This window comes from Gymnoscopelus braueri (assembly GCF_963280865.1).
Source record: "Gymnoscopelus braueri genome assembly, chromosome: 16".
NCBI lineage: Eukaryota > Metazoa > Chordata > Actinopteri > Myctophiformes > Myctophidae > Gymnoscopelus > Gymnoscopelus braueri.
The window spans coordinates 29,317,546-29,343,649 of record NC_137616.1 but is presented as its reverse complement, the minus strand read 5'-3'; the positions used below and the strand labels follow the sequence as shown (position 1 = coordinate 29,343,649).

Genomic DNA, 26,104 nt, shown 5'->3' with positions numbered 1-26,104 from the left:
TGTAAAGGAGAAAGTAGACCACTCAGATCCATATGTAGAATTTTATTCTGATCAAACATCCAATCTGACAGAGAAATAAAAACCATTTGTAGCAACAGATGGTAAAATGAGAATACAATACAGCCCTGTATCACCCCAGAGTATGGTCTGACAAAAACACCATGTCATACATTGTAGTCTCCACTACACAGAGAATACCAGTTTGAAAAGGTCTCATACCGTACATAGCAAGATATTGATAACACTTATTTACTGTTGAGGAAATTGACAGCTGCTGTGAATACTGTGGTGAGCGACACTGCAACCGTTATGAAGATTTTAAGAATAACCAATGTCACATGCAGTTTTCCCTCAAGAGACAAGCCTGGTATGTGTGTAGGTCTCTGACCTTGTTGAGTGACCTGTGCGACAATGAGTTGTCCTGGAATCTGGAAGAAAATCTACACAAATGGACGCCAATGTTTTCAGCATTCTGTAGCTCATGCAGCTAACCTACAGTCCATTTTTGATTAGGAGTGGTGTTTTTGCTTCTGAACAACATCAAATTCCGGCTTATTTTTCCTGCCAGAATTCCAGTATCATGAACAAATATTAATTTACAGCCAACTGGATCAGAATGAAATGCTTACAGATGAGTTTAATTTCACAGAAGGTCAAAGGACTGTACAGCACAGCTACATCACTAGCATGCAAAGTCAGGTCTGGCGCTCGTAAGGCATTTTCTCCATGTAAAAGCTGCCTTTGTCACTAGGTTATCCAGTTTTAAAGTGCAAAGTTCACAGAATTGACAGATTTGACCTACGGCACTATGATGTAAACAGATATATTTACCAGACATGTAAATGACAAATGAGTGGATTACTGTAAGTTAAGGTTACATTATACTACAGTATGTGATGACAACAAGCTGCTCAGTAGTTTTAAAAGTCTTCACTGCAAAGTCGCAAGGTGCTGTAAAAATGATTAGTCATGGCTCCTGAAACCGTACTGATACCAACTTTCTACATGCTCTGAATCCTGGTGTTTGAGGTCTCCAAACCCATAATTTACCACATTTAACAATCTCTAACCTAATGCCTAAGAACAACCGTTTTTAAGGTTATAAATAGTTAGGTCGGCACTTGCTGTTCACACAATGCATCGTTGGTATGGCAGTTCAGGAGCCACTACAAAGAGGATTTTACAATAGTGGCATAATGTGAGTGTAACTGGAAGGTTGCACACTGTTGTTACAGTAGTTAACATGTTCTCCATCAAATCGTAGGAAAGAGCCATTGAACTTGTTTTGTAAACAGGGCATGAATTTGGTCTTGGGTAAAGACGTGCACACGCACGCATGCACTCACACACGCACTCTCTCTCTCTCACACACACACACACACACACACACACACACAGACACAGTTTACAAACACAAAAATGCACATAGACGAAGTGAGTAAACATGAACACTGGTTAATGGCCAATCTGATACACTGGCATGTATGGACAAATATACACACATTCAGGACTCTAAATGGCAACAACAAACATAGAGCGAACTGGACAGTAACAGAACATTGCATGCCCAGTCAGACAAGTCAATTCACTGAAGCACAAGATGGGATGGGTCTCTTTACAATGTCATAGAACTTGAAGCAGGAAAGTATCAAAACAGACAAGAGACATGCTACCTAAACTTTGGCCTTGTTAGTCAGAGTGCCAATCTCTTTCTAACACTCTGCATTGTCCTCACTAGGCCTTGCAATGTCCTTCCAGAGCAATGAAAAATATCACGCTTATGCTAAATTATTGCCATTATACTTTTTGTTTTATACGTGTGTGTGTGTGTGTGTGTGTGTGTGTGTGTGTGTCTGTGTGTGTGTGTGTGTGTGTGTGTGTGTGTGTGTGTGTGTGTGTGTGTGTGTGTGTAATGGCTTTTGACATTCGTTCATATGTACTGGAAAGAAACAAATGCACTCTTAGAAGCCAGCTGCAGCAAGAAGTTACAACAATTAAGGTGTGGGGGGTGGGGGGGATCATCAAAGTACAGACAACGATACTAAAAGCAGGTCTATAAAAAGAAGCTTTCGGCTAGTGTCATCGAGCTGAAAATGGCAGTTAAGCTTGTTGTCTCCTCACGATAATCAAATGGATTGGAGTGAGAGTACGGTCAGACCCAACTCGAACTCGCCTTGCAGTCTGGCAATGACGTGAACTCTACAGAGCCTGCAGGCTGTTACAAGTCACGATCTAGCATCAACCTCCATTTGATGTCATGCTGGTTGTTGTTTGAGGAGAACGTCAACAACAAACAAACAAATCTGATACTACCCAAATACTTATTTTTCTTTACGGCCAAAATCAGTGCAGTCAGTGACGTCATCACTTTTCTATATATACACACAAAACCGTTGGGTTTTGTTTTTACATCAGCTTATAGATTTGTACTATATTTCTGTCTATATACACATGTATATGGCAAGGAGGGGAAGAGAAATTGTTAATTTTCTGTTTGCATTGGATGTGGTATTCAACTAGAATGTAAACACCTGGGATAGTGGGGTGATTTGAATGGTTCTATGGACTGTGGCTGGCCAAGTGGCTTCGGCTGAACAACACCGCTTCACCTTTAGCTTGAGTCACCTTGTAAGGCACACTCACTTTGGGAGGAAATCACACACGCACGCACACACCCAAGCCATCCACTAGATTTCTCCTAAGCCAAAAGGTCAAAAACACTAAACACTAATGTAATAATAAATAAAATTATAATAAGAATGGCAATAAAAACTGGAAAATGTCCCACCAATAAAATAACAAAATAGCACTTACGGCAAAGTACACTAAAATGGCAAAATAAAAAGCTACAGTACAATTATGAATTGAGCACTAAACAACTCATGTAGAGCTCAAATATTTGGGTGAGAATGGAACAGGGCAGTGAGTTCCACATAATAAACCCCCTCAAAACATGTACATCAATATCAGCAGTACAGTGTGTCATGAAAATAACATCTCTACTTCCACACTTTCTTCCTCGAATCCCAACCAGACAATAAAAAATAATAAAAAAATCCATTTAAAATATCCTGTTTGATGTTCAATCCGAGTTTGTGTTATAGCTTACTATGGCAACCTACAAGGGGGGGGCGAAATCCTAAAATAAAAAAAAACTTATGTCAAAAGGTTTGTGAATTGTAGTGTATTCAAGTTAGTGGTCATGCTGCAAGTCAGTTGATATGGAAGGTACTTAATGTGTTGTAACAATATTCCCTTTTCTCAGCCCAGTGTCTGTTCTTTACACGGTCTGTGAAAACATACAGTAGCTTGCTTTGAAGTTGGCTTTAAACACTGAGTTGACCCCCCTTTCCCCATGGCCCTTAGATTTCTTTCAGGATAAAGTTGCCTTCGAGTACTGACCCAGGACCAGCTTACCCCATCCCTTTTAACAAACTTCAACCATTGGTCGGGAAGTGGCACAAACTGACCCTTGATCAGTATTCTATGGGCAACTTTCACCTTTGAACAGTTCCTTGACCGCACAGTGACCTGTGACGTCTTTGGACTAGTACACACAGAGGTCGGGGAACTTCATCTCGTAGACTGGTACAGATCTGCTCTGGGTTTGGCCGTAACCTGATGAGATGGTGCCAGAGGGGCTGGGTGGAGGTCTGGGGAGGACAAGAACACCATCATCATCATCATCATCAGGCTATTCTTTATCGCATAACGATTAACATTTCTGTTGTCATGGTTAACTTCCAGACACCATCAACATCGTAATTATCAGGTGCTTTTTCATCAGCATAATGGTTGGCATTGCTGTGTCAGTTTCCCTCCAGACTATCATCATTGTAAATATCAGCCACTTCTTCAGCATAATATTAGCACTGCTATTGTTACCATTTCCCCCCACAGACACTCATTTGATTTGAGCATTTAGACTTTATATTCAAACTATGTCCATAGCACTGATAGCATTGCCTCTTACCTGATTGTAATCTCAAAGATCTGATTCAGTTTGCTCTGCAGTAATGTGGCCTGCAACGACATGGGTAGAATAGCATCAGACAATGATAAAAACGGTGATAATGGAGTTAAGTAATAACTATCCCTCTATGTCGGACTGACAGTTGAAAGAAGAGAACTGTTTTCACAAAATAATGTTGCAGACTAATGAGAAGTAAGCGTTGTACCCTGGCACCGCAATGGGCAGCTATCTCCTCAAAGGGTGCCTTCTGGAACTTCTCCACCACCTGTCTCCTACGCTCCCTCTCCTGCTCCTCCATACCGACAGTGTCCACTGGGGGGCAACATACACACAGCAAACATTTTGATACCACGATTTCTACAATGCATTAAATGCTTAAAACCACAAAGCATATAAGTGGGTTGACCTACCAATGGCATTTTTCAGGGTTTCAAATGTAATCTCCTCTGCCGGTGTCCTCTGTAGAGCAATGAAATAATACGTGCAAGCAGTTATAAAACAATATGTGTAAACATAAGTATTATTACGGTATATGATAGTGAGGGAAAACAACTCCCACTCAACACTGTTCAAAGCTATTGGACGTTCAGAAATTACCCAAGCACAGAAAAACAAACATGTTTTCTTGATGACATGAGGTGAAATTCAGTGTCTGAGTTATAGCATCAGCGGCAATCGTGCGGGTGCTTTGAACACCTTACCTCCTCTTTCTCCGGGCTGTTCCTGGACTCCACCTCCACCTGCAGTGAGATGGTCTCTCCAATGCTCTTTCTCTTGGACAGGCGGTCGTCATCTGAAAATGACACATCACCTCATTCAGCACAGGCAGGCACACTCATTGAAAGCTGTACAGACTGTGGAGGTGAATGTAAGCTTTAAAGCTTATACTACAAAGTAAAGCAAGAACCCTTTTCATGCTGTTTGACTACTGCAGCTGGGTAAACATTCATCATGTCAAAAGGAAATAATACCTGTGTGCAAATTAACATTAGTTTTAGCAATATTAAATGTATATTTAATTGCCTTGATCCTTTCCTGAATCCTCAATTAAGCTGTAATCTTTCTCAGGGTTCTTGATAAAAATCTCGTAATAATTAAAACAATCAAAGTGCACATTTCTTTATTCCCTCCTTTCTTTCTGTATTGTACATCCCCCTGACAAAGACATAACAGCTCCAACATAAATAAATAATTTATTTAAGTACATCAAAATATGAATAAATAAAACCTCCCCACTTCACCACAGGGCAGCTAGTCGCCAACCAGCGTTCACCATCTCACGTCACATTGAGATGTTCCGTAGCTGCTGTGGAGTTCCTCTCACCTGTGTACTGTGGGACGTAGGGCGTGGCCAGTCTCTCCGTGTTATAGCCACTGCCTCCCAACACCTCTGTGATCTTTGACTGTAGGAACAGCACCTCTCCCTCCACCTTCTCCAGAGAGGACGGAAGCCTGGAGCGTGGGGAGGAACGAGGAAAGGAAGGAAAGAACCATAAGAAGAAAGAACGGCAAAGGCAAGACAAAGTAAAAAATGCAGATAAAAAAAATATGTCACTTCTCACGCAAATTTAATTCATACATTTTATTTTTTGGGGCAATCTCTACTGTGAAGTATGGAAAAACTGGCAGAGTTTGAAGAGCTGCTTTACAAATCCCAAACTCAATTAATATTGCGCTTCCTCTTTCAATCTCTCGCTAGCGTGAATTATCTTGCCTTTTGTTCACAACAGCCATAAACAGCACTAGTGCATCACATTTGAGGTGAATTAAATGTGTGGGGGGGGGTTGCGGGGATGGACTGATTCGCTGGTACATACTTGGGGCCCTCTATGAAAACGTCCTCTGGAAGAAGGTAGGCCGTCTCTTTCTGTCTAACCTCGATCACCTGATGATGGGGAGAGGACGTTAGCAAAACAAGGATTCATGATATTGACAGTAGTCAGGCTGGCGCGCACACATACACACACACACACACACGCACACGCACACGCTCTGACCTCCTGTATGTGCTGGCAGAAGGCAGGTACAGTGGTGAGCTGGCAGATGAGGTTGAGGTAGGCAGCGGCGAGGGCGTGCACAGCACAACGGTTGTACACGGGCAGGGACTCCTCAGTGGACAGGGCCATGTCCTGCAAGGCAGAAAGAGAGCGGACATCAGCCATCTTAGTCCAGGTGTGCATGTGTGCGTAAGTCTCATCTATGGGCTCTGGTTCAAACCCAGATGGAGCAATGTTTTGTACATCTTTCCACCTCTACTTTCACCTTCCCGTCTCTATACTTTAAATATAAATAAATCTCTATAATCTAAATAAAGCCATAATCACTGAATAAAACAAGAATAAATAAAGCTACAGTATAATTGCCTTAAACAATATAAGAAAAACAAAAGTGTAATAATAGATGACATGTTTACTTCTTTAACCCTTAGGTCTACAGAAGGAAATACATAACAATAAAATGTGAGTGTTCATGTGTTCGTCTGTTTCTAAATATAAGTCTCTCAAGTGTCAATGCACATGCGTGGATACCTGCAGGGCGAGCGCCAGGCGGATGAGGTCCACCACAACCTCCTCATTGGCCAGCTCCATGCTGAGAAGAGCCAGCAGGGTGAAGAGTGTCTCATAGTGCAGCTGGCCGCTGCTGGGCTCCTTGCAGCCCAGGTATATGTGTCTGTACAGCTGTTGACCATGCTGAAGGATAGATAGCGACATAGCGAGAGAGAGTTAATTGATTTGAATGTTTATCATTTTTTATCATTGTAACTATTACAGGCCAATTTCTAAATTGCTAAAATTTTAGAGAAAAGGGCTACCATAGATAATGAAAAAGTTGAATATATGACATATGAAGTGAGGAAGACTTGACTGCGTCTATTAATTTTTTTTTCATTTTAGGCGATATTGTTGAGTCTGTTCCGAGAAATGTTACTTGTAAGTGCCCCACAGAATTTAGTTTGAAGCACTGTGCTTTTTTTCTCAAGTTGTAGCTTTAAGTGCACGTCAGTGACTAACAGTGGACTGTTGGAATTGCTTTTGTTTTCAAAAGTAAAAGAAAAAAAAACAATGTCCCTTTCTATCTACAGTAACTAGGCCAGGAGAAGATGGTATCAATGAGACCAATGTTGCGGGCAATGATCAGCAAAACGTTTGACCTTATTCACAAAAGCTAATAACATGACCCAATATTATCCAGAGAAAATTATTGAAGTTGCATAGTGAAATATGTGAATATTTAATGAAGAAATACACAGAATAAAAGTAATATAAGTAGCTGTAAAGGTATCAGAAGTACATTATTGACATTAAACAAATTCTGATGAAGCCCGGCTCTAGCAGAGACAGTGGAAGAGGGAGAGAAAGGTAGGAAGAGGACATACCTTCTTCATGAACAGGTTGTCTTGCCTGGAACACTTGTCAACTTTGAGCTTGAGCACTGAGATGTCAGAGATAATGCTGCACAGAGAGATGACATACACAGAGTGAGTTTCACTGAGGTTCAATGCTGCATACTAACAGAGAGACAACACGCACAGTTTCCCTGAGTCCTTACAATGTACAATCCTGAGTGTCAACTCTGAGAGAACAATTAATTCCATAACACCTAACACTTAAGATACAGCCAATACAAGCACCCACATAAAATGTTGGCTTCTCATAGTACTGATTAATAAGTTACGTTTGTGTGGGTGAAGGCCAGGTGGCGGATCAACATCTTGGAGAAATAATTAATTTGGACGGATGATTTATTTGTACACACGGATTCGGGTAATGTCTTATATACACACACACACACACACACACCTTATGGTGGAGACCTGGGGCCTGTTGTCATGTCGGTCTATCAGGCTGATGAGGATGGTGAGCACCAGCAGACGAACCTCTGGGTCTTCGGTCAGAGAGAAGGACAGCAAAGGCTCCAGGAAGGAGCTGGGAAGAGCCGTTAACATGTTGGTGGTCTGGAAGCCTACCGTTACCTGTAAGAGAAAGGAAGAGGAAATAGTGTTGTAGAGCGGTGGTTCTCAAAGTGGGGTCCAGGAAAATTAGCTAATATACTGTAGCATCTTTATCATCTATTAATGCTTCAGCTAATTCAAAAATAGCTGATCTACAAGCTCACAACGCGTCGCGATGCGCCCCGTTGTGAGAGATTTAAAAAATAATAATAATAATAATTGTGAAAGGTTTTGATTTTTTTTTTAACACACATCTTCTCTTCCTGGCACAAAATCATTTCAGATGCAGGTCTGCAGCCAAATTTCTATCACTTTAGGGAACCAGTGTTGCAGAGGCAACATTCCAGGACAGATCAGCTACGCTTGGGGCTGTAGATAACGTGAGAGAAGCAGGTAGCCGGTACTTGTAGTGTTTTATTGATCCCATTGTGGGAAATCCCTTTTGGAAAATGGCCTATAAAAAGGGCAGTGTAATGTGATACTCTACTACCACCTAATTCAGTAAAACACCTGCTCTCTCTACGTAAGTGGACCTTGCCAGGAGTCTGTGAACTGTCTAATAATTCAGGGCCAAAGGCTCACCTGGACCAAGGACTTGAGCAGCATCACTTGGATCATCCTGGTGCCTTCAGGCCTGTCGGGAAAGAGGGGTGAAACAATAAGTCAGTCACTGACTGACTTCAATCAGATCTTCAAAATGCTTGACCCTTGAGCTTCTCGTACAACTTCAATAAAAAAAAGGTTAAAAAGTATACAAAAGTAACCAGAATAAATGTCTTCAGAATAGAATTCAGCAAGGCAGTGAGAAGATCTACAGACAGCAACTTCCAACAGAACTGATCTAATGCCGAGAACTAGCTTCAAAGGGATGATGCAGTGTGTGTGTGTGTGTGTGTGTGTGTGTGTGTGTGTGTGTGTGTGTGTGTGTGTGTGTGTGTGTGTAAACCATCATGATTCTGAGCAACATCTAGAATCCATTGCGCACATCACAAATGGATGTAGTGCATATTAAAACTTGTACATTACCGGTACTCGCCACGACCGTATTGTTGACATACTGTCGGATGCAGTTCAAAAATGTATGCCATTCAGTGCAGCAATATTCAAGAGTGTTACCAGATTGGTTTAGTTATGCTTGTGATGTCTTTGCTAGCACACCGAATACACCCAACATTGTTTTTGTTGACACCAGTCACAAGGAAGGAGGTCCTGATTCTGGAGGTGGGCTGTGTTTTTGATTTGTACATGGACCAGCCTTTCCAAGATAAACATTTTAAGTACCAACAGTTACTTACAATCATAACAAACTTTGGGTACAGATGTAGATTCTGCATACTCATATTTGGAAGCCTGGGCCATGTATATAAACTGACCACGAGTGGCCTGACAATCTCTGGCATGACAAAGAGCAAAGCCAAACGACTTGCTAAATATTGCTCTGTTTCAGCTGTTATAGGCAGTTTGTCTGTGTGGAGGAGAAGGTGTGTGGTGGACAAAATTCATATAACAGGTATTGATTAATTTAATGTATTAAAGATGCAACAATCATCACCTGTTCTTCCCTGTCAAACTCTTCTCCCTGACAAATTCCTTACAAACAGATGACTCACGCAAACCTATTTCAAAGATGCCGACTGTGTCTTTGAGTCAGCTATAGAATGAAGCCCATGTAAGGAGTGACCATCTGTTGTCACCCCTGTGTACCATCCTGCCAGCATAAATGTGTGTGGGACATTGGTGTTGGGGGTGCTGGGGGAAGCTCTGGAGGGAGACACCAGTCTCTCTCTGCTGTGATGAGATCTACAATAAAGTATGAAGTTTGATTTCTGACATTGCAGTCCTGCATCTTCCTGATATGTTTAACTTACTTAAAGTAACATAAAAAGCTGCCATTACAGGTGCCATATGTATCCTTGGTGCCCATGAACTGTCAACCCCGTTACATTTGTTTCCCTGTAAATTAATTTAAATTTGTGTATTCAAATAAATTATTAAAGTGTGTGTCTCTGTGCGTGTGTGTGTGCGCGCGTGCGTGCGTGCGAGAAAGAGAGAGACGGAGAGAGAGACAAAAACAGAAAGAAAAGGGAGCATGTGGAGGTGTATAGACAGTTTCAAGCAGACAACAGTGAACGTTCCAAACCATTTGAGCTACCATTCTGTCCACTGGTTATTATGGTTAGAAGAAACACATCAAGAAAATGTCTTGAGGGCTTCTCTCTCCCTGACCCTTTTCATCGTTAGCTAATTTTATATTAAAAACATGCTAACCACAAGATGAGATTAAGCAACCAACAGATGTGTGTGTGTGTGTGTGTGTGTGTGTGTGTGTGTGTGTGTGTCTCACCCAGAGCCCGTGGAGGCCAGTGCAGGGTGGAGTCCAGGGATAGGGGTCTTGCCCATGATAAACAGCATAACTTCTGAACGCTGGTACGTAGGCAGGGTGTTGGCAAACGAACCTGAGGGATGAAGGGAAGCAAGAAGAAGAGGACAGTGGGGGGGAAATAGAGGGAAGGAAAAAGGCAAGGAGAGATAAGGAGATCTATGAAGGCAAGGAGAAGATGAACAATACTTTTTACCCCACTTGGTAGTTACTAATTATTTTTGCTTATTTTCTATATTCAATACAAATTATAAAGCAACTAATAAATTACGATATATTGTTTTGTAGGTTAAGCTACCCAGCAATTTGTCAGTGGGTCTATAATTAAAATGAGCTCCACCTTCACCAGCTGCAACATTAAAGTGATGAAGTGATAAACACATTAATGATCAATAATTATAGTCCAATTCAATAACATGCCATATATGATTATGAAATGGACATTCTGCATAATGACTACTTTTTCTTTTTGTAAGTATAATTTTGATGCCAATACTATTGTAAGATTTTGAATGCAGAACCTTCACTTGTAACCAAGTACTTTTTAAGCGGTAACCACTTCTTTGTACTTTGTGTCTGTGCGTGTCTCTCTGTGTGTGTGTGTGTGTGTGTGTGTGTGTGTGTGTGTGTGTCTGTCCGTTTGTAGCAAAAACACCTGCAACTAATTAGCCACTGATTAAAAACACACTGGCCAATATCAAGTTCATTCCAATGCACTGCTTAGTGCTTACTTCATGCTGGGTGTGTGATTTTTACACTGTGGTATTGCTACTTTTACTTCAGTCAAAGATCTTCTGCCTTAAAAAAAGCAATCAGACGACTGCAGTCCAGAACGCTGTTACTCGACTCCTTACTAATACCAAGAAAGTGGAGCATATCAATACTACTGTTGGGCCAAAATACATTTCTGATCCATCCAGACCTCTCAGGGCATCTGGGAAAGGCCTGCTTTCTGTCCCTACTGTAACCAAAAATAAACGTGGGGAAGCAGCATTTAGTTTTCATGCACCACATATCTGGAACAAACTCCCAGAAAACTGTAGGTCTGCTGCCACTCTTATTTCTTAGATGCCTTAGATTGAGTTCTTTCTTTTCTCTTTTGCACTGTAACTGTATCTATTAATTGTCTCCGCCAATTGCCGAAAGGCATGGCGAGAGAGTATGTTTTACCCCACGTCCGTCCGTGTGTGTGTCCTGTCCGTCCGTTAGCAGCTAATCTCCGGCACCGTTGGCCCGGTCGCTGCGAAACTGTGCACACACACTCCCTGGATGCCAATTCAGAAACTCTGCCCCTAATTTTTCACATGGGTCTGTTATAGCGCCACCAGGAGGTCGATTTGTGCAAAACCCATTTTTTGACATTACTCCTACAGATTTTATCCAAATGTCATGCAAATCGGTACACAGTATCTCTATAGTCATGTGATCAACACGGATCTGTCCGATTTCCCATATTCCATCCTCATTGGCTAAGGTTTGCTTCCAAAGTTTGCAGGATTGGTCCGTTTTGAACAAAAGGCCTCAAATTATGCACACAGCTTGCAATTTCCGTGAAATTTCACACGCACATTCCCACTAGCTAGCCCGAGGAAGAAATGGCACCCTTTTCACATTGGCCTGTTATAGCGCCACCAGCAGGTATAATTTTGCAAAAGACATTTTTGGAACAAAATGCCTCAAATCATGAATGCAGTGTCCGATTGCTGTGAAAGGCCTAAGAATAAATGGCAGCCTTTTCACATTGGCCTATTATAGCGCCACCAGGAGGCCACAATAACTTACCTGACCTGGCGGAGACCTGTGCTCCGAGGAGCACCTTTTCTAGTTTTTACTTCTTTTGTTTTATGTATCCTAATGTCATTTTATAATCGTGTTCCCTTTGCTTGATGTTCTGTGTAAAGCACATTTATTTGTATAGCACATTTTAACAAGGCAATTCAAACTGCCTTGCCTTCCACCACTGCAAATACTTCTTCCAACCACTGCAATGCACAGAAACATACCTATGGTCCGGATGACTGCTTCCTGCAGCTGTCTCTCCTCGTGTGTTTTGATGGGCTTGGTGCCGATGTTGCTGCTGTGGTCGTAGGAACCCGTCAGCTCATAGTCCACACTCAAACGCAACTGACGCAGTAGAGTGTTGAATACCTCCAACACCGTGGGGCCTGGACATACGCACGCACACACGATGAAAGAAGAATAATGAATGAATTGAGACTAAAAGGAAACAAACAGCATGAAATGTGGAAATTGTATATATTTACAGTACTTCAGGTACCTGGCCTGTGTGTGTGTGTGTGTGTGTGTGTGTGTGCGTGCGTGCGTGCGTGCGTGCGTGCGTGCGTGCGTGCGTGCGTGCAGACTCACCCACGGACCCACTGGACGCAATGGCAGCTGCCTCCAGCAGGACCTCCACAATCCCAGCTCTCACTGTGGCTGAGTTCTTACTGTTGGCATCCAGGTGACTAAGCAGCTGTTGAATCACTAGATGAGAGTGCTGAGACTGAGAGAGAGAGAGAGAGAGAGAGGGGAAGGGAGGGAGTGGGAGAAGACAAACAAGCAAGTAGATGACATGAATAAATAAAGAGAATAGGAACAAACAGATTTTTTGTAGAAGAGCAGAACAATATAGAAAGACAGACAGAAAGAGCAAACGTTTAACCAGGTAAGATTACTATTAATTAACGATCTGCAGGAAACATGGCAAAAACAAGATATACAAAATGTAATTACGACATAACAATAAATTAATTTTAAGTAAGTAAGTAAGTAAGTGATAGATAGATCGATAGAGAGAGAAACAGAACAGACAGTGCAGGAAGTTGTGTGTTATCCACTTTCCACCTGTCGTCCCCATTTTGGAAATGTAATTATAGGCAAAATTGTTATCATTTATTTTTTATAGCAGATGTACAACACAGTCATTTGACAAAGTATAAAATAGGGCTTAAGCCATTCGACCAGTCAGTGATCTAAAAGCTACTGTAGAGGCTGGAAATAAAGCACTTGGTGACTTGCGTTTCTGAGATAAGGCCCTGAGAAGAGAGCTCAGCACAGCCACCTTAATGGAAGCTGTGCACATTGTTCCATTGGCTGAGAATGGCCACGAGAAGACCTATTAGCTTTGCAGTGCATCTGCAATTTTCCGCTGTGTGCAATCTTCACTCACAGACGTCACAACATACAGGAGCGGTGTGCGTGTGGCTGTCAGAACACAGACGTCAGGAGTTCACAGGTAAACTGCTCGCATTTTACTGGTACTTCACATATGTAAACAGAAGGGTGGCGGGGCAGTCAGGATCATGGAATTTTACTTGACGATTAATTGTCTTACAAATAACTGGGATTAACGATTGATTAATTATAATTTTTCCATTGAACATTGGAACATACAGCTTTTATTTCCGTTTGGCTTTTAGGCTTTGTAAACAAAAATTGCACAGGGCAGATATGAAGAAATGAAGACAATGACCGATACCAATAATCAAAATAAATAATGTACAATGGCCAAAATAGGCCATATTTAATCCCTTTATACACAAAATCGTGTCGTGATCTGCCATTTCCACATTTTTTTTTAAATGTTTGAGAATGTATGACATTTTTTCAACACAAACAATTATGCAACATAATTGCAATTAGGCGATCATGTAATACTTGTGACATGTCTGGGGGGTAGAAAAGAAAGAAAGAAACAGAGAGAGAGAGAGAAGCAGCAGCATTTCATGTTCTCTTACCTGGATGGAGTACATCACGATCTTGAAGCAGCGCACTGCAAAGGTCTTACCCTCCCATAGAGAGTGGTTGTCTAAGTGCCTGGAAGGAAAGAGGCAGACAGGAGGACAGAGATAGAAAGAGAGAGGGGAGGGGCATCAGATGTCATTAGACACGGGGTCGATTGTGACGTCATTTGTGCTTGATAAAGACACAGACCGAGAGGAGAAAGCGAGTAGAACCCTAAACGACTCTATAATAACACTTTCAACAACTGCGGCAGTAAATGGAAACATTTTAGGGGCGCTCACAGCGTAATTACACTAGTTTTTGCAGGTTTTCTAAAGATGGTACAATCCTGCATACACACAGATGTGAAGGGGGATGATGGACGATGTAGGGAGAGAAACTGCAGGGAGGAAGAACTGAGACAGGAGATGGATTGGCAGGGAGTGAGGGCGCTGAAAGAACAGAACAGGTCTCATCAAGAGAACCAGTTGGATGAAATGACCGGGGAGAAGAGGAAGCGAGAGAGCAGACAGATGCAGTGTTCAAAAGAGAAAGAGAAGCGCTTCAATATACAACTGTAAAAGGAAAGGGAATTCACTAGTTTTAGTTTTTCTGTCAAACCACATCATAACAATCATTTGGCATTTTATTTAATGGTTGTGATTTGAACAATTCTGACTTATTTGATAGTCTAATACGGTCAAATAAGATGGGAACTGGCTAAACATGTCATAATAAACAACTATTATAAGACATTTTAAGAGGCATACAGGGAGACTGGTGGCACAATCCCACAAATACCCAGCTAGATGTCCCATGGGTATGTGTGACATTAACTTCTGTCAACATGTCCAGATGGGTGCAACACACCTCACGCTGTGAAACCATTCTGCTTTGACACAGAATTAAATGACTTCAACAAATACAGAAATATCTGCAGAAACAGATACAGATCAAAGTATTAAGAACCCGGCAATCGTATTAAACAGACCGGGCTGCAGGGGTGCAAAGTCTCCACAGGTATGGAGAGATATGGAAACATAAAAAGGGAGGAGAGAGATGGATAGATGTGGAAAAGCAGAATGTGGAGGTTCGGACAGAGGAACGTGTCCTTGTGAACAAATACAAGGACAAACTGCAGTGTCAGAACATGTCCAACTAAGAGACGCAGAGACAGAGACGCAGAGACGCAGAGACAGATGGCTGAACAGAAGTAGTTAATCTGACATTATAAGCACAGAGCTTACAGAAAATGAAAAAGTAAATAAGCACTGAAGGAAGCGAAGGAGTCTAGAAAGGCAGACATGGAAGGTCATATGCACAGAAGGAGAGAGGCTGGCTCGTATGCGCAGAACAGAAGGGGGTGCGGCTACTGTGTGTTTGCTTCTCACATGAGCACAGGCGTGACAGCATTCTTGATGTTGCCGTAGGCGGCGCGACCCAGCAGCTCCCTGAAGCAACGCTCCGTCAGCTCCACAGGACTCTCCTTCTCCTTCTCAGATGCCTGCAGAGGAGAGGGGGAGCGACTGGGGGAGGGAGAGAGAGAGAGAGAGAGAAAAACAGGGTTGAAAATCTGTTCAATACATATCACTATCATTTGAGCTTTGTTTGTTTGTGGCCCAACACAGCGGCTGGACTGCTGTGTCGAGTCGACACGACACAGCGTCTTAGCCAGGGGCGACTTCATCCTCTGTGCTTGTTTTCCGTTTGCTTGAAGTGATTTTCGTGGGAGTTGACATGTTTGTGGTGAATACAGAGGGCTGCTGCTGGCTGGATAATTGGTGTGTTGCGAGTGTAGCAGTAGCAGAGGTAACATGAAGATACAAAGAGATATACACATTTCCAAAATTCAATACGGTCAGACTACAGAAGTCCTTTGTTCATCAGAGGATTTTGAGGCTTAATTTAGAATCTGGCCATGGGTAGACTTAACGGTGGAGCTCTTGTCTTCATGTTTTTATTGATGCAATTCAATCGTTTTTTGTTTTCTTTGCGTTATGTCAAATGTGTGCATTATGTGTTGCATACTGTACAACGCTGCTGCTGCTGTGTCACCAGACACATTTCCGTGAGAGCGGATAATAAAGTACTGTCGTATATTGTATAAATGTTTTTGTACTACGTATATTTGTGTGTCTAGGTCCAACACGTTGTATACGCACACGAATAAATGACACACACACACACACACACACACACACACACACACACACACACACACACACACACACACACACACACACACAGCTTGTGGATCTGCTATTTTTGGAAGTTGTACTGAATTTGCTGCTCAACAAAAGCTAATTCATTCTATTGTATGATGGAGGACAATTTCACGATAACTTAAAATCTCCACAATACGATTATTGTGAGCTTTTTTTATCACGATAAACGATAATCGTTATTATCGTCCCATCCCTAAACAGTATACATCTGCTGCTATGCTCACACACCTCAGGTACCATGAGTAAATATGTAGATTTTTTTCTTTTTTGTTCCCCTATTTGATCTTCTTTGCCCCCCCCCCCCCTCCTCTTTCTTTTTTTTCTATGGATATAACGATACGATGGGAACTATGCACGAAAACGAATTTCACCCACTTTTTTACTTCTGTAAACCTGTGATGTGACAATAAAGCTGATTCTGATTCACTGGGCCCAGCCTTTCTTTGCTCTCATGCATAATTAAAGTGTGTGCTATAACTCCACGTCAGCAAGCCTGGCCTCAGGTGGTCGTCCAGTGATATTATTTATTCACAACCTACCTACCATTCCCCCACTCACCGGCCGAAGAAGGGGAAATAACAAATGCATACCCAGAATGCATTGCGCTAGCTTTAGCAGCTACAACTGGTTCAGTTTAGTGTGGTGTTAAAGTGAATGCTTCCAGTACACATTATTCTAGGTTCGATTCCCGCAAGGGGAATTAAGTATTTAATTTCTGTATCGTGATGCATATCCATGTGAACCACCGGAGCTATCAACCTCGGACTTCCAGACAGCGTGCAGTTGAGCACCTGTTATCCGGCAATGAGGACATATTTTGGGCATTGGGGACTTCCATGACCCTGTGATGAATCTGGTGCTCATTTCTCATCTCAAATGTTTTCAGAAACATATTTTAGAGTACTTACTGTTAGAGCGCTGATGCACCCTGGGTATGCACGCCCAATGGTTGAACTTAGTATTTCCCCCAAAGAAGGCTTGCAGTTTGTGGCGAGGTCACATGACCTCATGACCTTGCATAACTCAAAACCAAATAGAGCAATTTGGGAACTTGAGCGGTCTTAACCAATAAAAAATTTCACTTATAGCACCATTAAGGCCGACTGGATATCAGTTTCTAATACTTGGGGTGAGATGGCAAAACATCAGAGTGTGATTATTTCTGGAATGTTTTTGGGGAACACCAATTTAGTTTTACGAAATGGTGTGTAGACGAGACACGTTTTGGTTAATAATTACGAGACACATTTTGGTCAATAATACGATAAAGCACATAATAAGTGTTTGGAGTTCATAAATGCAAAGGGGCTACTATCTACTTCAATACATTTCATTTTCTTCAAAATATGATTGAAGCAATAAATGGAAGTAACGTTCCCAGGGGATTCAAATGTCATTTGATAGCCACTAGCAATGAGGCGAGGGGGGGGGTTGACTCCATAATACCGATGATCTTTTCACAGTCAGGGAAGAGAATAAGACTTTAGTCACTCTAGAAGAAAACATTCAAGAAAATGAATGTTTGTTTAATTGAAAGAGACATTCAAGGTCATCTTTGAATAAAAGGAATTGTACTTTCACAAGATGCTTAATAATAAGGGGAAGTTAGAGTTTAATTGGACCCTGTACCAACTGCTGTGGCCAGTCTTAATTGGCACCGAGTTCAGAGTGAGGAGATACATGATTGAGGACACATAGCAGGGGGGTGGAGGGTTAGGGGGACAAACCATCCTCTACTGATGAACTCATAACAGATGTACAGAGGAGTGGAGCCATTACGTGGAGCCGTCTATCTGTCCGTCCATCTACGGAACTGTGTCTGTCCACGTCTTAGTCCTTCTGCCAGCAAAGCCCCCACCCCACCCCCTCCACTTCTCTGCACTGACGTCAATGTGGATTTTAGCATATGCAGCCTTACCCAGAGTGGGTGGCTGTGTAGACTCTAATTTACCCTCTCACTCTCTGTAATTTGTTTCCTTACACTGCATTCCTTCCTGGCATTGGCACGCTCCTTTTTTTTCTGTAATTCTCAAACCCATTTTCTGATTATTCATCATTCAATGCTCTCTCTCCATCTCTTTTGATCAGGATAGTTTATGCTGTCCCTCATTTATTCCTCTCTCTCTCGATTATTTACTCTTCATTCAATGCTCGCTCTCCATCTCTTTTTATCCCGATCATTTAAAGCTGTGCCCCATTTCTTTCTCCTTTCTCTCTCTCTCGCTCTCCCTCCCTCTCTGGTGGGTGGACACATGGCTCCCTGAGTAGAGCAGGCCTGTCAGTGGGATGATGTGCTAATGATGGTGATGAGCATTGGCATGGGGTTGACAGTTGGGATAAAAATTACCAGGACAAACATGGTCTAATCAAGGGGTGCCTGGTGTTCCAGCCAGTTAGTGCACTGATCATTATGCTCCTTGTAATGTGAATCGCAAGGACCAGAGTTCGAATCCAACTCCCATAATGTCTCGTGTGTCTCTCCTCTCCCTGCCCTAGATTTCCTGTCTCTCTACACTATCTAAACAAAGATACTGCTGTACATACACAACAACAGCCATGGCCTAACCTAAAAAATACACAGTGATTGCAACAAAAAGCTGAATCGCAGGTCTCTGTGACCCTGTGGTGTCTGAGGCGTGGTGAAGTAGACCAGCCAACCTTGGGAAAATGTTTTGTGTACCACACTAAGCTGGCGGAGATATACATACAGAAAGTTGCAGCTTGAGTTGTTTGACTTTACTTCGTCAGACAGTATTGGGGCAAGCCACCTAGCACTGAGAGTGTAGACTTGAGTACTGCACTAAATCTCAAGGCGTCACCAGGCTTTTTGCATACTTTAGAGGGACAAATCGTACCAGCATACTTTCAAAATGCATACATCTAACCTGGTACACAGAATGTGTACTGGTTGGCAGGTCTGGTGGTGAGGCAAGGTTTGACCAAGGACTGCTAATTCTAATCGTTGGGTTTACTGATTTGTTTTGTTTTCTTTGTGAGCTTACAGATCTCCTTTTTTGGGTGTGGGGCACCCAGGTATGATGGAGTATAAATTAGGGTTTATGCAACGTGATACCCTGCAGCATTTTCAGGCAAACTGCAGGTTGGGGTTGTAATACAAGCAATCTGGGAACCCAGATCCAACTGAAAATGAAAAACAGCGACCTCTGCTGTTTGTTCTATGTCTGTTGGCTCTGGGCGGAAGAAAACGTAACACCAGTGCGCAAGGAAACCGGGGTTTAGGTCTGCCTTCAGCTTTCACTTCCGGTGGGTGCCACTATGTTTTCATTCCCACTAACAATATTTCTACACGGAACACTAACACCACTTCTCCCAGAGAACATGGATCGTTTTGGTTATAAGCCCACTTGTTTCTATGATGAAAGAGTAAGTTAAATGTGAATATCTTTCCGTGGTTTTGTCTGCTCCGCGGACGCTATTGTTAAATTAGTTTGGGTTTGTTTCGAGGGGGAAAGATCGACGGACATGTGAATCCCGCCCACTACATTTGATTGGGTAAAGCGCGGCCTGCTTCCTGATCTGAAGGCACGCCCACTTGTAGCCAATGCGCACACGTTATGACGAACCTCCCCGACAGATTCCAACGCAGTGCAGAATCTGTTCTTGAGAGATTATAATACGAGTAAATATTTTATCAATCTGACTTGAAGTAAACCTCAAACCATCTGATGCATCTTCAGGTGTAAAAATACCTCAAAATTTTTGTTGAGTATTTCCAATTTTCTGTACTTTTACTTCTACTCCACTACATCTCAAAGGCAAATATTGTCCTTTTGTCCATTACAATTATTTGAAAACTTTAGTTACTAGTTAATACTAAATTTGTATTATTACAAAACATACATTAACCACTTCAGCGCTATATACATTTCGGCCATTTGAAAAAAGCTTGTGGACTTGCTATTTTCAAATGATTTTTTACATTTGAAAACTTGTGAAATCGGACCTTCTGCATAATGAGTACTTTTACTTTTGGTGCTTTAAGTACTATTAGAGTATTTCCACATTGCAGTATTAAGAAATGAGAGTATTTTTTCCACCACTGCACACACACATCCACACAGTCCACCGTCAAGGCCTAATTTACAGACCTAAGAGCAGAGAGCCCTCACCTCTCTGTTCCCTCTACGGTCTGCAGGTTGAAGAGCAAGGAGGGGACGATTTTATCCATGTGCTGGGGGTCCCAGATGTTTGCCTGCAGCTCATCATTCACCGTCTTCCTCACCACGCCCTGCAGACCCTTGATGCCCGCCATGCGAATCCTGGAAAAGACGATACATGTGACGTTCATCGTCATACCACATGAATGGCACACATTCACCAGCCATTTTGTTTTTGTTTTTTTTAATGAAATGCCTTTTACAGAGTGGTAAAGTTTGATATCCGCCAGTACCCGCTTACTTTATTATCAGCTCTCGGCCGTCATCATGAGGGTAAAATAAAAATAAAATCTACGTTTTGCTCCTGCTATATTTAATTGTTGAAAGGTTGTCACTTCACTTGGTCTATTTCTGCACACTTGCTTGCTTGCACTGCTATAAAAAGCATTCACTTTGCTTTGTTAAAGAGTACATAAAAAAACAGGTCACGGAATAGCTAAAAACAGACTCATAAAAGTAGTCTAATAAGATCCCTGCTCAGCCACCCATTCATTCATATATCCATCCATCCTTCCTTCGATACATCCATCCTTCCATTCATCCAGCTACCTCTCCATCCAACCCTCCTTCCATTCATCTATCCCCTCTAGCCATACGTCCGTCCAACAATCCATCCATTGATCCATTCACTTACTTGGTGCGGATATCAGGGTCCTCAAAGCTGGAGTGGCACATCTCACTAAAGCGTGACACAAAGAAGTCATAGCTGCGGTGGTAGGAGGGTGTGTCCTCTTCTATGTTGGCAAACTTCACAAACTGGAGGCGGGAGGCAGAGAGAAAGACAAAGATGGGGAGGAAAGGAGAGAGTGAGAACTTTCATCTTTCATCGCTCACAGTAGGAGTGGAATGGCCTACCAAAAGGAATAAAGAAGTGTAAAACCATACTCACTTTCAAAACTGCCCTAACCCATTGATACCTGGAACGCATCTGTGTCACTTTAGATGTCTTTGGCTATTCAAAAATAGCAGATATACAAGCTCATAGCGCGGCACCGAGTGCCGCGCTACGAGCTTGTAGATCTGCTATTTTTGAAAAATCGAGGAAAAAAAATTTGGGTTTTTTTTTTCAAAAAATTGTTAGGATTTAGAAGACATTTCTAGAATCTTCTCAGGTCTTAATGGGCTAAAGAAACACCTTCAGGAGGCTGCAAGATTTTTTATCTTGTACACATTTTTTTCATACCAGTAACCTGTAAGACGTTCTGTATAGTAGTGTGTATATCTGTCTGTCTCTTATATGTCATCATGATTTGTGTGCGTGGGGATCTCATTTTAAACAAGCTCAGCGCTTAATGAATCTTCCAGTTTAGTAGACCTTATATTGTGAATTTGTACTGTTGTTCTCATGTCCTACTAAATAAAAGTACATCAATCAATCAATACCTCACCTCTAGAACATCAACACCAGAACCATGTTTAAAGTCTGCTACTCAAAGGACCAACAAAATATACAACAATATATACGTATATATTTATGTATAGGACACATGGTTATAATTTTCAATCTAATAGGGCCGTACAGATACATGATGAATACCTTGTATTAATTTAACAAAATGGAAAGCGTAGCCTTTTAGAAAACCCCCCCTGGGAAGACCACTGTCCCACTGGGGAAGAAAATGTCATCCTTTAAACACACTGACATTTAGCTTCACAGCACTCTCCCAATTAATAAATTAACAAGTGCTCATCTCTGCAAAAACGAGACAGGGCGGTACACAGAGGTGGACGAAGTACTCGACCCCAGTACTTGAGTAAGAGTACAGATACTCCTGGACAAATTTACTCCACTACAAGTAAAAGTAGCTCAGTCAAAATGTTACTCAAGGAAGAGTAAAAAAAGTAATTTCTTTTAAATATACTTAAGTATTCAAAAGTACCAATGCAACTCCTTGCAACTGCTTGGGGATAATGGTTGCAAGTAGTTGCATGTTGCAAGGAGTTGTGGATGTGGAGTGGGCTTAAAAGTACCGTACTCAGTACTTTACAGCCTTCCTAGAAATGTATCTTAAGTAAAAGTAAAATATTTGTCTTGGAAATGTACTCAAGAAAGAGTAATAAGTATCAAACAGATCTAATACTCAAGTAAAGTACAGATCCTCAGAATCTGTACTCAAGTACAGTACTCAAGTACATTTAGTCCGTTACTGTCCACCACTGGCGGTACACTGAAATGAACCTGTGTGTTGAGTGTTCGGTCACAGTTACTGTCTGTTAATTCATTCACCCATTTATATCCTGTTGATAGAGTTAATCTCTTATCTTGATTGATCCTAATTTGTCTAGTGTCATAAACCTGCTTTAAATATCAATTTAATATAATGGTTCCATTTGGGCCTGTAATACAGTCATGTTAAATGTACTCTTATTCCCAGTCTCTGTGTCTGTGGAAGCCAAGGTCAAACCCATGCTGCAGGCTTTTTCTGTGGTTATCTATGTTTTGAGAACACTATATCGGTGTTCTTTTCCACGCTAATCCCTTCCTTCAGTGTCACCCAAATCTCCACTGACCAGTGACAGGTCAGCCGATGTCAACGTGTTGACCCAGACATGGGGACGCTGTTTTTCCTTAGATAAACTGTCACACCATCATCATCATCTACCATCATCATCCTCATCAGACGACGACGTAATCATCGCTCTCATCCAATCCGAGAAGTCCACCTTCGCCCGGAACCTCATCTATGTCACATCCTATGATGTCATATGTTTATGTTACTGGACACTGTTAAAGCCTGGTGCTTTCTCTGTTACACTACAGAGAGACGGACGACCGATGATGCCTATACCTGTGATACTGTAACCTTCTATTTTCTCTCTGCCTGAATACAAGATCTTTCGTTACATCCATGGCTGCCTGTCTTCTGAGTCTGGTTTTTCCTTATTGCCTCGTTATACAAGTATATGGTACTTTGTGTGGGTGATGGGGAGAAAACAACTCTATTATTCTATATTCTGTAGGCCTATATTTAGTTTTTGGTTGCAACATATAGATATACAGTATACAACATACTGTATAGATATACAGTATACAACATACTGTATAGATATACAGTAGATCCTACCTCAGTAACCCAAGGATGGTGCAAATCCAAAATTGTATACAGTATTATGATATTCCCCCCGATCTATAAGGATGAATGATCAAACTGCGCATGCGTCGAATCCACAGAACCACTCTGTTAGACTGTTGCCGTCTGGCACAAGCACACACAGACAACGTGCTTAAACTTAAAGGACTTTCATTTACGGGCCGAGTACATTTCTGGTTGTGTGTCTGTGTGTGCACTGTGGGTCCAGGACACGGCGACAGGAGGAGCACGTGCGGTTTGTGTGGGGGGAGGGGTGTTCGCGACGCGTGCTGTGTGTGTGTGTGTGTGTGGTTCGCGACGTGATGGGACACGCTCGTGCTGTGTGTGTGTGTGTGTGTGTGTGTGTGTTTGTTAGGACAAGTCTCAACTTGTGAACCCACCCCCCCCACCCACACACAAGCACTCTGTTTCCTAAACGATTAGCACAATATGTAGAATGTTTTGGTAATATTGTGCTAAATCCATGTTCCTGGTGTTCTACATGCAGAATGAAGAAATGACAGATTGAGGCTTTAACCTTTGCTTTCATGACATATCCAAGACCATTATGGTTTTATGGAAGACGCTTCGGAACATGCACCCTATTGATAGTTTGAGCACTTTTTTAAAAATAACTTGTAACCGAAAATAGCCGATCTACAAGCTCACAACGCGTCGCACTGCGACCCATTGTGAGATCGGCCATCTTTCTCTGTGCGACATGCTTCCATTGAAGACTTCTATAGAGTCCAAATGACTGAAATCAATCATGGCGACTGAGGACTTTAATCCATGATAATACCATAAACATGAACAACAGATGTATAGGGTACTGGAACAATGTAGGGTCACTTAACTGTGGCTCTAGTCCCTCTTAGCACCATTGTTAATCCAGGCATGATACATGTACACACATATGAGTATGTGACAAATTAAGTCTTTGAAGCTCTTGAATCTAATTACGCCACAGCACAACTGAACGACTGAAGTTCAGTCTGAAAAAAGGGGATCAAAATCTTCTTTGAGCAACCTGACAAAACAAAACAGGAGAGCTGATTCAACTCATTCCTATCAACAAAAGCTTTTTAGTTACACATTTACATTCAAATCCTTAACTTTACATTGACCTTGACTGGGCCTGCTAGCACACATCCGAGTCTGACAGAGAGACAAGTGTGTCTGTTAGAGAGATTGATATTAGAGAGGAGATTACGAGTCTGGAGAGGGATGCACGCTCAATCTCTGTATATGACTACAGGGTGATGCTAGTAGTGTGGACTCTAATCTGATTTGTATCCGGTGTCCTCCACTGAACTAGCTGACAGCAGCTTGCAACATCACAATGACAGATGTTCCCCCTCTCTCGGGCTTCATTTCTCAAACACAGATATTAGTCTCTTCCCTTGCCCGTCGACGTTGCTTCGTGCCATGAATCCACCTGATGTCCCAGGAGATCTTTTGGAAACAATTCGGATTTTGAAGGGGAAAGAATTCCTTTCCTGTGTGAAAATGCTTTTTGTGTAAATTTACTTTGGTTCAAGATTTTCAACATCTTACATAAGTAAAGAGTACGTACATAAATGTAAACATTATTTTGTTTTGGGTCCTCACACATTTTTGTAGCATTACAAATGTTAACAGTAACGAATAAATAAGAAATAAAGATAAGCAGAGAAAAGAAGATGTATAATAAGGAAGAACAGAAGTAATCATACACGCTTGTCAAAGATGTCAAGTTTGTCCTTGCTTGTGCAAGGCGCTGAAATATTGCTGGGATTGCGGGCAAAATTGCAAGCCGTCACATGCTATATATACTATAATTCATGGAATGTGTGTGTGTGTGTGTGTGTGTTACACACACAATTTGTCCATGGCATTATTCTGACAGCGTACAACCGTTCGGTCTCATACTTGGCATGTGTTTCATATAACCCCCGAGGGGTACAGAGCCGAATAGTAATTCGGACGGATCAATGGTTTGCGAGACAGGAAAATATCTATAGGCCTATCTGTTGGCCCCGGGTCCGAAAAAGAGGCAGAAACACTGACAGGGCCCTATTCTGGGCGTCGCCTTACCCATTATCCCTAAACTTCTTTGCCATTTTTTACTATTTTGAAAAACATTTTCAAATAGTTCAACTAGCAGATCTACATTGACACGTTGTGAGCTTGTAGATTGGCTTTTTGAACTATTTGAAAATGTTTTTCAAAATAGTAAAAAATGGCAAAGAAGTTTAGGGATAATGGGTAAGGCGGCGCCCAGAATAGGGCCCTGAGTGTTCGAGAGATTGTATGCATCGGCTTCCCCAAAGAGGCCTGAAAATTTGCCTGAAGTGTGAACACTCACTGAGTTGGTTCCCAAGATCTGCAGATTGGGTTTGTCCGACTCCAGCAGCTTACGGACCATCTTTAAGAAGCTCTCCACAAACAGGTTGATGCTCTGACAGTGACAGGCCATCAGCAGCTGGTCCAGGGCCTCCATGGCTATGCACACATATCTGAAACATAAGGGTCAGGAAGAGACAATGACATATTTAACAGCACATCTATTGCATTACATAACATGTTTATGTTTAGTATAATACACCCTACAGCAGCCATG

The 26,104-nt window shown here is 41.9% G+C and overlaps 1 protein-coding gene across 2 annotated transcripts in view; it reads right to left on the bottom strand.

The window, feature by feature from the left end:
• Nucleotides 1-27: 27 nt before the first annotated feature.
• Nucleotides 28-26,104, bottom strand: part of LOC308103597 (protein EFR3 homolog B) — a 41,089-nt gene continuing 15,012 nt past the window's right edge. For both annotated transcript variants that reach the window (XM_080453660.1, XM_080453659.1), the window contains 20 exons: nt 25,850-26,000; nt 21,066-21,187; nt 20,384-20,533; nt 15,420-15,554; nt 14,043-14,121; nt 12,673-12,808; nt 12,309-12,470; nt 10,270-10,381; nt 8,508-8,559; nt 7,774-7,946; nt 7,350-7,425; nt 6,502-6,663; nt 5,971-6,102; nt 5,791-5,858; nt 5,298-5,425; nt 4,675-4,766; nt 4,384-4,432; nt 4,179-4,285; nt 3,974-4,023; nt 28-3,653 (listed from right to left, as the gene is read on the bottom strand). In XM_080453660.1, the coding sequence (XP_080309786.1) occupies nt 3,548-3,653; nt 3,974-4,023; nt 4,179-4,285; nt 4,384-4,432; nt 4,675-4,766; nt 5,298-5,425; nt 5,791-5,858; nt 5,971-6,102; nt 6,502-6,663; nt 7,350-7,425; nt 7,774-7,946; nt 8,508-8,559; nt 10,270-10,381; nt 12,309-12,470; nt 12,673-12,808; nt 14,043-14,121; nt 15,420-15,554; nt 20,384-20,533; nt 21,066-21,187; nt 25,850-26,000 (2,242 nt within the window). In that variant the 3' untranslated portion in view covers nt 28-3,547. The remainder of the gene's footprint in view (nt 3,654-3,973; nt 4,024-4,178; nt 4,286-4,383; nt 4,433-4,674; nt 4,767-5,297; nt 5,426-5,790; nt 5,859-5,970; nt 6,103-6,501; nt 6,664-7,349; nt 7,426-7,773; nt 7,947-8,507; nt 8,560-10,269; nt 10,382-12,308; nt 12,471-12,672; nt 12,809-14,042; nt 14,122-15,419; nt 15,555-20,383; nt 20,534-21,065; nt 21,188-25,849; nt 26,001-26,104) is intronic.